Source organism: Serinus canaria, chromosome 9 (genome assembly GCF_022539315.1).
Source record: "Serinus canaria isolate serCan28SL12 chromosome 9, serCan2020, whole genome shotgun sequence".
Taxonomy (NCBI): Eukaryota; Metazoa; Chordata; class Aves; order Passeriformes; family Fringillidae; genus Serinus; species Serinus canaria.
In genome coordinates, this window is record NC_066323.1 from 11,836,515 (window position 1) to 11,852,245 (window position 15,731).

General features: G+C 37.3%; 1 protein-coding gene across 6 annotated transcripts in view; it reads right to left on the bottom strand.

The window, feature by feature from the left end:
* Positions 1-15,731, bottom strand: part of ATP13A3 (ATPase 13A3) — a 55,572-nt gene that overhangs the window by 5,131 nt on the left and 34,710 nt on the right. For 5 of the 6 annotated variants that reach the window (XM_050977951.1, XM_030227313.2, XM_030227314.2 and 2 more), the window contains 19 exons: positions 15,522-15,583; positions 14,791-14,941; positions 14,589-14,705; positions 13,565-13,582; positions 13,320-13,473; positions 13,116-13,236; positions 11,815-11,939; positions 10,755-10,933; positions 10,180-10,302; positions 10,018-10,097; positions 9,296-9,338; positions 9,089-9,198; positions 8,237-8,333; positions 7,274-7,346; positions 6,295-6,472; positions 5,447-5,634; positions 4,914-5,002; positions 4,637-4,717; positions 864-953 (listed from right to left, as the gene is read on the bottom strand). In XM_050977951.1, the coding sequence (XP_050833908.1) occupies positions 864-953; positions 4,637-4,717; positions 4,914-5,002; positions 5,447-5,634; positions 6,295-6,472; positions 7,274-7,346; positions 8,237-8,333; positions 9,089-9,198; positions 9,296-9,338; positions 10,018-10,097; positions 10,180-10,302; positions 10,755-10,933; positions 11,815-11,939; positions 13,116-13,236; positions 13,320-13,473; positions 13,565-13,582; positions 14,589-14,705; positions 14,791-14,941; positions 15,522-15,583 (2,079 nt within the window). The remainder of the gene's footprint in view (positions 1-863; positions 954-4,636; positions 4,718-4,913; positions 5,003-5,446; positions 5,635-6,294; positions 6,473-7,273; positions 7,347-8,236; positions 8,334-9,088; positions 9,199-9,295; positions 9,339-10,017; positions 10,098-10,179; positions 10,303-10,754; positions 10,934-11,814; positions 11,940-13,115; positions 13,237-13,319; positions 13,474-13,564; positions 13,583-14,588; positions 14,706-14,790; positions 14,942-15,521; positions 15,584-15,731) is intronic. The other variant, XM_050977952.1, reaches the window with a different exon arrangement.

Sequence of the window (15,731 nt, forward strand, 5' to 3'; positions counted from 1 at the left end):
TCCCTCTCATGTCTCAGAGAGCACAGTCTGCAGGGCTGACATTTTAATGGTAATATATTCTATAGTTTTCATCACACTCTAAATGTCTATCAATGGTGAACTGAAGCAAATGTGAGCTTTGAGCATAGTTTCCATTCTTCAGTGACCACAAAACAATTTGTTCTACAACAGCCTCAAAAGGACAAATGTAAATCTGAAGTGAATATATTTAATAAAATTTAGTGCTGAGAAATAAACCACTATAATTCTAGAAAGCACAAATGTATAATCAGCCAAAAGTAATAAGTCAACAGGCTTAAAGTAAAGCTGTTTTTTATGGGATTGACATAGATTTCCTTCATGTATTAACAGCAGATGGGCAGACCAGACCAAAATTCATGGTCACCTGAAAAACCTTTCAGTATCCTAAACCATCTGAGGCAGTAATAGTGTATTTTCATTTGCCATCTTGTTTTGTTTCATTTGTACATGCTGAAAATTACTGCTCTCAGAAAAGGACCCAGAGCTCTAAACCAAATTAATTTATGTTAATTGCTTCTAAGCAAATCAAGATGTTCCAAGTCCTAGTGTACTAACTTGTGACACCAAAAAAATTTGCTGATGTGGAAACTAAAAATGAAGCGAGAAAAGTCTTAAAGCAATACTCTATGTTTCACAGTTCTTGCACACACACTAAACTCTTTAAGTGCCAATACAAAAAAAAATACAAACACAGAAGCCTTTGCTTTAAACATTCCAATTACAGAAATCTAATTTAAGCAGACTTAAGCTAAAGATAAGGCAACAGACACTTATAGATAAGAGACAAAACCAAATTAATCCACATGCACTCAAATGAGGACAGCAAAATACTCGTCTCCAACCTGAGGCGGCTGGGGTATGGTGAGGCGAGAGTCTCCTTGTTTGTCTCGATTGAACACAACCTTCCAAAGGATCATATCAAGGAGGACATTCTGTGAGACATTACAGTGAGTGGGAAGAGTTAAAGAAACTAATGATCAATTGTTGTTAGTGTGCACATTACAAATAAAACCTGAAACAGTGGGTTAGCCATAACTAATTCAGTGGTAAGCAAAACGGAGAGCTTATGATACTTTTGTGATAAACATTTCCATTCTATAAGTGGTCACACAAAATTTAGGAATATGAACATGTACTCTAAAATCAATAGCAACAATGACCAAATCTGCATCCATCTCTATGGGTAAAAAAAAAAATACACATGTGTTTCAATACTCTAAAAACCTGTGAAGCACCACATGAAGACATGAGTGCAGTGAGAGCAGTTTCCCCATAAACCATCTTGGATGTATCCTTTTTACACAGTCTATTTTAAACTAGTGACATTCTCAGAAAAGTAGTAGTGGGGTGGCAAAGCTGGGCCACCAGCAGGAATAAAGGAATGTGGTATGTGTAATTCCATGTTTTTAAAAGAGAGCAGAATTTGAATAGTATGTTGAGCACATCTGCTTATCCTCACACAGCTGCATGGGCGGACTCAGGAGCTTTGAGCAAATCTGACAACACAGGTGTGAACCTGTACTTTCCATGGCCTCGAGCCTACAACTCTGATCCTTGGACAGATTCCATTTCCAACATCTGACTAACTGCTGCCATTGAAAATGGGGAGCTGATTATTCAGACTTTTGTAACAGATTTTTATAATGCTTATGATTTTATAATATACTGCAATTTGACAATGCTTTTACAAAGCATCAGCCAACAAATCTTCAGCTTGTTAGATGTTCATTTTTGAAGCCAGTCTGGTTTAAGCATGTCTATACCAGGCATCAGGAGTGAGGAGGAACAGCTGCTAGGATCTGCCTTTGTTGTGAAATATTTTCTATCATATGGTAGAAAGAATCTGCATGCTTTGTGAACCTAGTCTGGCACCCACATGGAAGGAGCAAAAGCTTTTCAGGGTATTTCAGAAAACAAACAGAAAACAACCACAGTCAGAAACTATTCCTGTTGTAGAATAGTTTCTGACAAAACTACGTATGATCAATAGGGTGACACAAAAGTGTCACACTGGCAAGGGTGACTAAGGAAGATCCCATTTCTCACATATCTCATAATTGTGAGATACTTAGAGGCATTCCTGAGGGATAGCTCTCAGCAGAACAAACTCTAGGTGAAATACAGGGTACCTCGTTAAAAGATGGAAGGAGCTGCTACCAGTGGCCTCTCCCAGATACTCAGAATGTGACCTGTGGCACAGGTCTGTAGTGAAAAGTGGAGGGAGCAGAAAATCCAGCCAGGTACAAAAGGTGAGAGAGACAATGAGGTATACTTGGAGTGAAGGAAAGAAATAGCCTGGGATTTCTACACAACACACTGGACCCAAGGAGCTGGCACCACATGACAAAGCTTTAGAGAGTGCAGAGTAACACTGCTGGAATTGGGCAAATGCAATTCAAGAGGTGGGCACCAGTTATGGAAGGTGAAGTGTATATTGTAAAACAAGGTTTGGGATTTGAGGATTGCTACACAACAGATCTGTTGGGACACCTGCTGAACAGTAAAACAATTCCTCTGCCATAACAAAGCATTCAACTTACACTTACTGAGTGGGACAAACTTGGTTTAAGACAGAGCCTAACAGTCCACACAATTACTGCCAAGAAGTAGCTACTTCTGTTTTATTACCAAAGTACAGGCAACAAGATAAATAGGGAAGGCTGTTTAGAAGAAATGTGTCAAATCACCCCTGCAGCTTTGGTAATGAAAGTTAAATGACTGAAGTGCACAAAGATGCTAACTCAAACTTCCATAGGGAAAAGAGTGGGGTGAGGCTTGAAATACTGGGTGAAAGAACAGTCTGCAGGTAATTATGGTGCTTAGGTGATGTTTAGTAGAAATTCACAAGTTTTCAGGCAGATGTGACAACCAAGAAGGCCCAGAAGTAGAACTTGGTGAACATGTATTTAAACCAGACGGAACCATTTCCTCAAGAGCCACGTGCTGATACATGGACTGGCACACTGTACAGACTTCTGTTCTGGAGCCCTTACATATCCAGAACAGAAACAACACCAGAGTCTATAAAAGTTACAAGATCACCTACAGAACAAAGGAATTTTCAAGCAGATGGTAAATGTATTTTCCTCAGTAATCTTTATCACTGGACTGAAAATTGAATTGGAAAAAATACTTCTGTCTAGGAGGTTTGTTTTAATTTTATCAGAAGACAAAAAAAGCCATGATTCTGATGCTTCAGAATAACTGTTTTGTTTCGAGGTAAAGAGGTAAAGACAGCAAAATACATAAAATTTGACTTTTCACAAATAAAAGAAAGCTAGAAAAACCCCAAACTACTAAGCATTCACTAATACAAAAAACCAAAAGAATTCAAAGCCATAAAGAAAAATCATCAGAGGAAGAGCTAGAGTACATGCAGGACAATGTAAGAAAGGCACAGGAGCTTTAATAGTGGATAAACTTGTTAACAACAAGACAAGAGGCCAAGAAAATTAGTAACTACTGACACATTTTGGAAAAGTTGTTGCCTGCCATGTGAAAACACACAACCATGTTCCAATAGGCAGCAACATAAGAGCATATTTTGCAAATTCTATTTGGAAAAACATTTTAAAATCTTGGTAATTTTGATTCAAGTATCTAAAAAACCCCTTTGTTTGAGTTAATATTTACTAGGTCACTAATTAAGGGAAAAAAACGTGTCAATTGGACAGAATATTAATGCTGTAGTACTCTTTGAAGACCAAAATTACATGATCCAAGGAAGTATTATGCTGGTTACATTGGTAGCAATCCCTCACATTGTAATGGAAATACTGATTAGAAGCTGTAGAAAATGTTACACAGTAAAAAGAGATAATTGTAGTGTGTGCTAGATAATGCTGGAAAGCCTTTTCATCTTGCAGGAAAAAAGTGACTCATGATTGCAACCAAAACCCAAACATATTCAGGTTGGAAATCACACGTCAGTTAACAGGGAGAAAAACTAACCACAGGAATAAATAACTGACTGTGAATCCAAACTTCTTCTGGAAGATTTATCTGTCCAACTTTGATTCTTGGAAACAATAACAAGGCACCTGGATGAAAGGTAGGGCATGTTTCTGCATACATTAACTCTGGAATTATAGCAGAAGAGGTCAACATCCAGAGTGACTGACTTCAGACAAGCTCAGTGATGGCAAAAGCAGATTTGCATGAACATCTCTACTTCTGGACTTTGATCATATCAGACAGACCTGCATTACACAGACCTGCATAATTCTGAACAATAAGCTATGTGTATGATCCAAATGAAGGAAGGGGGGCTCCACCTAAGGATTTTAGATAGTCCTCTTGTATGTTGTTATTCTGAAGAAACACAGAAAATAAAAATGGAGTATTTTAATATGAAATAGTTGAATAATTAAGTTTTCTAACTTCCTCCTGCCCCAATTTTTTAATAAAAAAGATTTTAAAGTTACGCTTTAGACACAGAAAGTCCTGACACCTTAAATCTAGCTTAAAAGGACATTTGTAGAAATACACACTTAACAAGAAAACAGCAGCCACTCATATTGGCATGCTGTGAAGAGTGATCTAAATAAAGGACAAACAAGCACCCTGCAAAAAGAAGCACTTGAAAGAGCAGCATTTTTCCATGTGGATTTCTTACCTCTGTCAGCACGGATACAAGTGCATTTAGAATAACAATGATGACAATTCTTAGGCGCCACTCCGGTGGCACACACACGAGCTGCGGAAACAAGTTGCCAGAGGTTAGAAACACACATGAGAAGTAAACACACAGCCAAAACAGACTCAGCATTAGAAATTCTCCCTTCCCCACCCAGTGATATGAAGCTAAAGCTCTGCAGGGCTCATGCTTGCCCCAAAGGCAGCCCATCAGTTCCCTGAGGAAGCTGACACACCCGAGATCTGCTGACTCTCACCTCAAGAAACGCATCAATAGCTTCAACAGGATGCAACATGATGAAAAATATGAAGACATAAAGAACTATAACAGATAAAACAAACAGAACTGTAAAAGAAAAAAAAATATTTTAATTAGACCATCTCAAAATCAAGAGTTTTAGACAGCTTTAATATGTATCACGAGTTCATTACTGCCTGGAAACAACCTCTCTCTTCTCCCCCTAAATCCCCTCCAGGCAAATTGGGGCAATACTAGTTGTGCTGATAACCATAAAGAGAGAGAAGGCCTGACTCCTCCTCACTGGCTCATTTGGGAAGTTGAAATATACAGATACTTTCACATCTACAAATTAAGCAACTATTAAGATAAATTTCTCCATACAGTTTAGTATTTCCTTATTTCTAGCTGTGATTATGAGAGGATAACTCCACTATGATCTGCTAGCAACACTAGTGCTTCTGAAGTGGCACAACAGAATTGTCAACAAGTGCACAGTCACTTGGAATATACTAAGTACTAATATACTGTATATACTAAGAAAGGACTTACAATTTTTGTAGCATGGTTGTCTAAAGGGCTTTCCTTTAGAAAAGACAATTGCCACTATGAGGTACTGAAAACTGGATATAAAAAACAAAGTTGTGTTTTCATAATTTTTAATGTAATGTTCATCATGAATAGTCTCGTTCCCACGGTGTGCAGAGCTGGTGTTCTGGGCATCCAACACATTACATGCACTACAACACAAAAACATTGAACACTGAGTTATGGAGAAGAAGCAAATAGGGCCACTTACTTACAAAAAGTAACAAATTGCTACAGTAGTAAAAAAGCCTAAACTTGAGAACATATTACAGGTAGTAAGAAATAACTCAAAACTGTGGCAGGGAGGTGGCAATTTTTGTGAATTCAGAGCTTCAAGTTCTTTTATGCTGCCAGTTTGTAAATTTTCTACATAAACTGTTTATAAACCATCATTGTAGACAGACTTCAGAGACAGGTAAGGAAATACTGCAATCTAAAAAAAAAAAAATTAAAACACCTCTTTATTTTCAAAAATATGAATTTGATTTACTGTAACTCTAACAGCAAAACAAAGCTTTATAATATGAAAGAGATAGAATAGATCTGAACCATAAATTTCAAATTTCTACCTCAACTGTCTCAAAGCTGAAGAGTCATTAGACCAAGCCATCTGACTCTGACCCAGTTTTGTTTTTCAGCCAGTGGGTAGCTCCCATCTATTTTTTCACAGAAAATCAGCAGATTAACAAGCTGCAATACAGAAGCTTTATTTTCAAAGTCCCCACAGGGGCCGGTCAAGAAAGAAGAGAGCATTATTGCCTATAGCTTTCCAATCACTACTGTATCCTGCCCAGAGCCACTGAAACACTTACTCAGAGTCTGGTGTCCAAGGCTCGTACCAGGACTGCTGTTTGACCCAAAAGAACCCCAAGGTTTGGAAGGCAAGGCAGATGATGATCTGAGACAACACGGAACACAGAAGTGGACCTGAGATAAGACCTGATGGAGGCCTTCGTGCAACAAGCTCTGTCCAAGCAGGGTTCAGACTCACTGCAGAAGAACAAAAACAAATGACACATTGCATCATTATGGTTTTCAAGAGTTATCCTGTTCACATTCTGTGGGATTAGAATGGCTTGCTCATGACATCACTTTAAAATTTAGTCCAGAACTACAAATGTGAAACCACTTTGAAAAAACCACAGAACCCTAGAACAACACCACAGTGCCTTCTACAGGCTGGTTCCCCAGCAGCACAGCATAGCAGGGGACACTAGCAGCCATCAGACTTAAGGAATTAGTAGTGTCTGGCCAAATTCCCTTTGTCTGGCACAAGGACTTACAGCTTGCCTCCTGACTTTTGGACTGCCATTGCTTCAATTAAGACGTTTTTATTAAATTTGAAAATGGAATTCTACTGTTAGCCAGTGAATTGAATGCTAGGCCTGTATGTGGAATCAAATGGTTCACCAGGCAATACTTCGAATGTAACATTTTGTGGACGGAAATTCAAAGTAGGAATGCAAGGAATCAAAACATTTGAGCAAGATGATATTGCACTAACTCCTGTTTTGATTCCAAAACTGGCTTCCTGTACTGTGAAGACTTAGCTCCCCAAGATCATGCATGACCTGCTTCTTGTTTTAGGACATTTCACAAATTTCAGATGAATCTTACTCAGTACACAGTGTGGTATGGGTTTCTTAATGCATAGATGTAATAGTCAGAACATCTTCACTGTATGTCACAGTGTTTTCTCAAAACCACATGTAATTAGGTATTGAAGAAAATCTGACCAAGCAAAAAGTGGTTCACAGAAGCCACAATGGTAATTCAGTACAGAGTACTTACTAGTGAAGACAACCACCAAAATGATTGCCAAATCAATGAAGAGAAACTGGAAATCTCCCAAATTGCTCAGGATCTGGAGAGAAACAACAAGTGAAACTTTGGTAACTTCTTCACACGACAGAAAATTTATACTGACACTCTCATGGCATTAATTCTTTGAACTTCCCTCTACGAAAAAGACAGTGTCCTGTCAAACTGGCCTCCTTTACCTGCAGGAGTCCTGAATACTCTACAATTCACAGAACAATTCCTGATGTATCCCAGTATGAAACAATTTTCTTTTCAAGATGGACAAGCTATTTGTAATTGAAATTAGTTTGTAATCATAATTTTATTATTGAATCTTACATACCAATGCAACAACAGCTTAGGCCCACAGCTCTTTAAACACCACAGCCTTACTATGTACTCATACAGCTATGAAAATTTTCACCTCAAAAGTCCTTTAATACTCTGCGCCTTTAACTTGCTCAGAATATAAATTAAAATACAGGACTTCTATCACATGCCACTATTGTGAAAGCAATCATATTAACAGGAAATATTCTATTTTGCTTCCCCCACACACATCCAAATCAGTACTTCCACTTTCTTTAAATTCTAACATAAAATGAATGCATTGCCCATTAAAATAAATTAGGCTATTTCAAAATGCTGAAAGTTTTTAAATAACTGAAACCCGTATTTTTGCTTTGTATATATGCTTATTTGGTCTTCCTACTGTAGAGACTTTCTTTTCTCAGCCACTGGTTATTGCCTTTTCTAAACAGATACTACCATATATTTTGTACAGTTAATATGAAAAAAAAAAAAACAAAATACTAACAATACTTTCAGACTAAATGTATTTTTGAATGCATATGCTGTACTCAAAGAAACTGGCAATAATTTGCATTAAATATCTATCAACTTTCAAATCTCTGAATTATGCTGACACTGCACAGGTATTGACAGAATACTTACAGAATACAGCAAAGTAACAGTGATGTACTGGATGATGCTGTATAATGCCATGAACTTGAACACACAGAAGGAAGTAACTAAAGCAGCACGGCCTTCCCTGTCAAAACAGGTGCAATCATGTAATTAGAAAGCTTTCTGTGCAAGCAGTTAAGTTCTGCCGACCAAAATGTTAGCTGCAATTAAACACACCAGCAAACCTTTGAGGGACATTAGGCTACAGACATGAGAAAAACAGGAGTCAGAATGGTACACTCTCCCCAGTATCAAAGTGTGGGTATGTCTTCTGAGCTCAGCCACCACCTAACTTCAGTCCTCTTTGGACTTCATGCGGTTTTCCAACAGAGGTTTTTAAATGTCTTTTTACACAAGCATCTATGAAGCATTAATTTACTGCATGGACTGAATAAACACAGTCAGCCACAGAGCTGCTGACTTCAGAAATGTTTCTGATAATGCATTACGTCATTAGTTCCCCACAGACCCCTAGATTCTTCTTTGGCTGATCTTTATCCAAAATCATTACCTAATTTCCAATTCTAGAGTCAAAAAATTGGTCAAACCCTATTTAGAAAATTTGTCTTCTACTCTGTATGGTGCTGAGCAATTATCTGAAAATTTTTACTGCTTGCAATTACAAACAGCCTTTATGGAAACTAGCAAAGTGACTAAGACAAAATTAAAGGCTAATGTGTAGAAGGCTTGGTCATGCTTTGAAAAATTAACTTTACATGGACAAAGGATTTTACAACAAAATAATTCACACTGGTTGCCTGCAGTGTCAAATATATACTAAAACAGAGCATGCAAAATCAGTTACACAGACACATTTAAGTCCACAGTCAGTGGCATTACCTGATCAGCTTTGGCACACAGGAAATACTGGGTGTCCTGGAAGTGAATGGTGATGCCACAGAAGCCTCAAGTTCAGACAGAGATATACCACCATGTGCCCTCTTCAGTGCCTGCCAGGTAACATTAAATAGAGACCATTTTTAGAACTTGCCTTCAGCTGTACAATTTAACTAAATGGTTCTGTATGGAAAATACAAACACACTTACCCCACAGTCATTTGCTCCATCTCCACACATGCCCACATAGTAACTATAAAAAGCAAACAGATATCAGCATCCTGGACCATTCTCCAACCATGGTCCATTTAGCAGATTTCGTTCATTACTTCTATATTACTTTGAGTTATTCAGGGTTTGCATACCCATGAGTGATCATTAATGCTGAAATCAATTACTGTTGCTGTTATACATATAAGGAAGTAGACAGAAAAGCAACACGACAATGACAGGTCAGTCAAAGCAATAATGGTTAATTAGCTCTCTATATCCAATGGAGTCTAAAGAATCTTTGCTCTAGGCAATGACACTTCTGTGGTATTTTGTAAAGCTGCAAGGCCTGACACCAACCGCCACATATTGACCAGTGTAAACAGAAGTCATCCTGATAAAACTTCTGTAATACACAGAAGACATTTGATGGGTTTGTTTCATAAACCAAGCAACTGCATTTATAAAATATGTTAGTCAGTTTATGCACATATTCCTCATTTAAAACTTTAGGAAAAGTCTGAAACTTTCCCAACTAGCCAGCAGATGGTACTACTCTCCTTCTGTTAGATCAGCTAATAGGCTGATCTATTAACACAAGGTGTTCTCTCAGCTCAGCATTTTTCTTTAGGCAAAACAGCTAGCAGCATGCATAATTTTTGTCTCCTATCACACCAAACACAATCAACCCCCTTGCTTTCTATGCTTAAGCAAATACTTACTCTACATTTTGTAAAGCTTCCACCAGCTGAGTTTTCTGATCAGGAGCCATGCGAGCAAACACAGTGCCGTGTAGCACGAGCTGCAAGACAGGAGAGCTCTTAATACTCACAGGGCAAAGGCTCTTCACCACTCAAAGTGCCATACTCAAGTAAAATGCTCACCTTGGGTACCAGGTCCTGAAAATGCTCCAAAATCACTGCAAATGACTTCCCATTCATTGCAAAATGGTATTTTGTCATCTGGAGATCCTCAAGGCTTTCATGGACCAATTTAACTGGAATATCCTATCAAAAGTAGTTTAATACTCTAGCTGTAATGGATTTACACAGATTCCTTGCCATTTTAAGTTAAAACTCAGAGAGGTATTCCTAGAGATGACTAGGTTTATAAGAAGGTCATTTGAAAAAAAAAAACCCATACAATAAAACCACTTACATATTACTAAGAAAATGTAGTTTAATGTTTCAACTACAAGCAGCTAGAGAAGTTTTGACAGATTGAAATATTGGGAAAAAAACCCTGTCAAGTGAAATGTCAAATGTCATATCACAGTTGAAAAACTACCTCCCCCAGCTGCTTTAATAGTCTTTGGTATTTGAAGATCTGAAAGTTAACCAGTATATCAGTGCTGAACTGACACTTAACAGCAGATTTACTATTTAATGGAATAACATAAAAAGAACAGTAAAACTAACAGCTTACACTCTAATATAGATACATAATATGGTCATATTACCTCTGAGTTTATGGCTGGTGATGAACTAGTGCATTTTGCGAGGGTATCTGCATAATGCCAGTTGATCCTGGCAGCCTGCCCATCCTTTGGAGGTAGTGCTTCAGCAATAATGACCTTATCCTGAGGTAGAATCATTCCACAGTCTCTGGCCACAGAGATAGCAGTTAGCATGTTATCCCCTGTTAAACAATTGCATTTAAAAGGGTTTCAGTCAGAAAAGCATCAAGAACATACGTTGCTATTCCCTATAAGAGAAAAGCTAACAAAGCCTGTACAGAACTATGAGGACTGCCCCACATACCAATGCCAACCTCAGAGCAAACCAAGCTTACAGACAACACTCAAACACCCAGGTAAACCCCCTCCTCTACAAATTTTGTCTGCTGCTTGGAGCTGTAAAGATGTCTTATTGACCAAATCTTAGTGTATATGGAAAATCAGGCAGAAAACAGGCAGCCATTTAAAATACTGCTTTTTACAGTCACAGAACATGCAAACACAGAGCTGTATTGTTAGCCTAGCAAAACATTCCAAAACCACAAAACCTGTGATTTAAAATGGAAACACATATTGTATAAAAAACACTGAGCACAGACATCTAGAATGCTTATAAGGACCTAAGTCATTCTCCCAGAAAAAATCCAATACAAAGTGACTTTTCATAGTATAAATCAAAATGGTAGGGAACCTCAGGACATCCGGTCCAACCTCCTGGCTCAAAGCAAGTTCAGTCATAAAATTAGACTAGGCCTTCCACTTAGCCTGATTTGGAAGACTTTTAAGGGTTTTCATTCTCCAATTCAGTATCAAGTAACTTATACTTGGAGCTGGGTAGAAGAAACTACAAAGTGGAATTGAAGCCTTTCTGGTTTCTCTGACTCACCAAAGCAACTTGCACCCAAAAAGAAAAAAAATTGGAGTCTGAATATTTTCACAAGTTTCTAAACTTCCCTGTTGCTATAAACACAGTGTAAACCCACTGACACTATTATCTGACTTCATGCACATAATTAAAACAAGAAAGAGATGGATCTTTGAGTATCAATGTTTACATGCTAACCTGTAACCATGACAGTGCGAATGTTGGCTTTATGCAAATCTTCAAGTACAGCAGGGGTTTCTTGCTTTAACTTGTTTTGCATTATAATTAACCCCATAAAATCCATGTTGCTTTCAATAGCATCTCTGATGAAAATGAGACAAGGAAGAGAAGATTTTAAGATTTACAATTATTAGATGCAGCTTTAAAAACCTGACTTTCTGTTTATCAAAGTAAAGAGGAATGTGTATTTCTAAACATGAAGTAATTTGCTTTATAGAAAGTGATGTGAAAGATATCATCACAACAATTTATACTTATTTCCCTTGTTTTATTTGAAAATCAGTGGGAGAAAATGTTGTTTCCTCCCAAGCACAATTTTCAGTTTCTTCCATGAGAATGCTTTCTAAAGGAAATTACAGTCTCAAATAGGTTATAGGTAGAAAACCTGCTCTGAAACTAACTGCATTCACAGGCCAAATATTAAGATATGTTTAGAGTGCACACCTCTATTTTCTAATTTAGCTGAACCTTAAAATAAAAGCTACCACATTGTTACAAAGGCATGTAAGATTAATAGGCACTAGCTAATTAGGCAGAGAAACGAATTCCCATTGGTTTACATTAAAATTCAGTGTATTTACAGGTCTTGGGTATTCTATTGCTATTGCAGACTTTCACAGCTGAAACTGGAAAACTCATTTCTCTGCTTTGCCAAATGTTCACCTTGCACACAGGGCTGATACAAAAAAACACAGTCAAAGCTGGCATTTTCATAGCTGTGCTACACATTCAAGCACTGTGGGAAAGATGACATTATCCACAAAACTAGGCTCAGCTGAAAAATAATTCACAGGAGGTACTACTCTTTGAAGGAAGAAACCTTTCTACCTTTCAAACCTCTGCAATGAGAAAATGGACATGCTGCCTTTAGGAGACAAAGAAACTGCATCAAACATGCATAGGAGGATTTTCATTACTTGCTATTATCCTTAATAAACATAGAAGATGTAAGTATGTGCAAGTAAAGAAATCAGATGAGGTCTTCTGCCAAAATAATGTAAATCAGACATCATGAAAATAATATTCCAGTTAATTTCCAGCTTAAAGCTCATCCTCTGAATTCACTTCATTGCAGAAAAAAACTTCCTTATCTTGTGTGTCCAGGGCACCATTAAAGGATGTACAGAACTATGTATGCCAAGACAGAAAAAAGCTAAATAAGAGTAGTAATTGATTTAAACAAAAATACATTACATATTAATTCAAAGCATGCAGCTTTTAAAGTCTCTTACTTATTAAAAAAGTAAAGTCAGTCTTACCTGCTAATAGTCTGGACTTTGTGCCACGTAAGCTTAGACTCCAGTTTTCTGTGAGCAAGAGCAATAACTCGGAAGCCCTGCTTAGTGTATTCTTCCAGGACACGCTCAAAGTCAACAGGAACTTTAAAAGATCAAGTTTGAATTATTAAAATATTCATATTTCAGCTGAGCTATGGAAGAAATAAAAAAAATTTGCTCCTTTACCTGTTTCCTGCTTACACAAGCTGGCAATCACTTCTGGGGCACCTTTCATGTAAGCATCCATTCTCTTTTCCCCTAGAACCCTGGCTATCACACACATGCGCTGCAGCACTGAGGAAAATGGAAACTGGCGCACAATTCCAATTTCATACCCAGTCTGTGTCAGACAGGAAGGAAGGAACAAAAGCGTTACATCCACATGCATCTTCAGAAAAACAGGAATGTGCCAAATGAAAAAGTATACTTACCGACAGCTCAAACAACTCCTGAAAAACAAAAAATATACAGTCACTCTAAATATCAATTTTGAGTATTTCTTCAGCTACAAACTATTTCAACACAAATCAGTAAATGAAACTGTACAGTATTCTTCATATCAAGTCATTGTATTTTTAATGGATTTCATAAAAGCTGGATATAAATATACTGCATCTGTTTAGTATTCTTTAAGTGAGACACAGTAGAACTGTAGAGCTTGATTTCTTGTTTAGAATTTCCAAGACCTTTCACATCCAAACTGTATGTTTAGCCTTTGTAAATGACTTAAGTACTATGGTGTTTCAGAATGAGGCCATGATTATTAAGTATATCCCTCCAAAAAATAATGTACTAAGTTGCAAGAATGTTCAGATGTCAACTATTGCACAGAAATTACTGTGCATGTACACTGAGCTCTGAACAAAAGAAAGACAGTTCTATCTACTACAAAATACAACTCAGACAAATGTACTGACTTGTTATACCCTCCCACTAGCCTACTCTGCGATAATCTGGATATACACTCACATGCTTAAAATTTCCCTTTGTGAAATATTTAAAAATACTTCAAAATACAGCTAGAAGAAACTTTTACATGTGCTAAGTACATTTTGTTTTTATACTCAGCACTTAATATTATCTGTAAGGTACCAGAGTAGCAAGAATTCCATGCCACACAGTGACATTAACAAATTATTGTTTAAACTGAAACTGCAAGGGGAGCACACCTAAGCATTTCATTAAAACATAAGAATTTGGTAACATACCAATATTAAAAGGCATAAGCTCAAAAAGCATTACTGTACTTCTTAACCAACCAATAAAGGCAATAATGCTGACACTCACTTTGCTCACCTTGAAAAGGGCATATACTGAATCACTACCTTCAACAATGGTTTAAACATGTTAGTTGTATTTTTGCCATCAAAGCCCTCACAGTTTTGATCCAATTTCAATTTTATAATACAGTAAAATGTGGTTCTTTAATTCCTATCAATTGTTTAGTTTTTATACCATTTCTTGATCGGTTGCTTGCTTGGATTCTGCGGAAAGTTGTTTTGAAGGTCGAACCACTGTTGGCATGATTCGATTATGAAGGGCTGTCTCCTCTTCAGTTGCTTCTTCTAAAATCTGTTAAAAAAAAATCAACTAATTTATACATTCATTAACTTTGACTTGCTCATGATGCAATATTCAGGGAGAAAAAGGCACTTACCCATCCTATTGCTTCAAACATCTTCAAATCAAGTGGATCCCCAGAAAGCACCCCTTCAATTTTTGTAAGGGAATGACAAGTTGCCATGCAAGCAACAAACTCTGACTTCAGCAAGCTCTCACTGCAAGCCCTCTCTTCCGGCAAAAGGAAACTGAAACAATGAAGTAATAATATACTTAGCACTATAATTATTTATTATGAGCCACTTCAAAAGGTTTGTTTAGATTAACAGAAGAAAATTAACTGCACAAGTCCCTTCACTTGTGTTTTCACACATCACAGAAAATAAATTAAGAGTCTGGGCTGGAATCTTCAGAAACTATCACAACTTTTTCCTCCTTCAAACACACAGTGTTCATTCCTTCCTTGTCTAGTTTGATCTCTCATACAAAGCCCTCCTATCACTTTGTACTTACCTTAATAAGCTAAGCTAATTCATTTTAGCAGCCTGAAAAGTCATCGCTTAGGAGGACAGGATTAAAGAAATATGCAACAGTTCTGCAGTATGACCATGATGAGGTCTCAGACTCTAACAAATAAAATTCTGCCTCAGATTCGCTGTGGAGTTGTAACTTCCACTAGACCTAAACCACAGTTTAAGTGGCATTCCTACAGTGCATTACAGAAATGTAAACATATATGAGCTCACACTGAATTTTCTATTCTCTTCTGCTGAAGCTGTTACAGTACAAGAGTATCATGTTTGCTATCAGCCCCGAGATCATCCTTACCAAGCATTTTCCACCCGCTGAATTCCCCAAAGATCCAAGCCATCCTCAGTAAGTGTGCCAGTCTGCAAAAGAGACCAAGGGCATGACATGAAGAAAATGCCTCCATAAACAAATCATATTCCAGCAAAGCAAAAATAAACAGCTATTTAGGCAAATTTTCTTTTGTTTTCACATCCAAATCAAGACTTCAGGACAGAAAATACAGTGTCT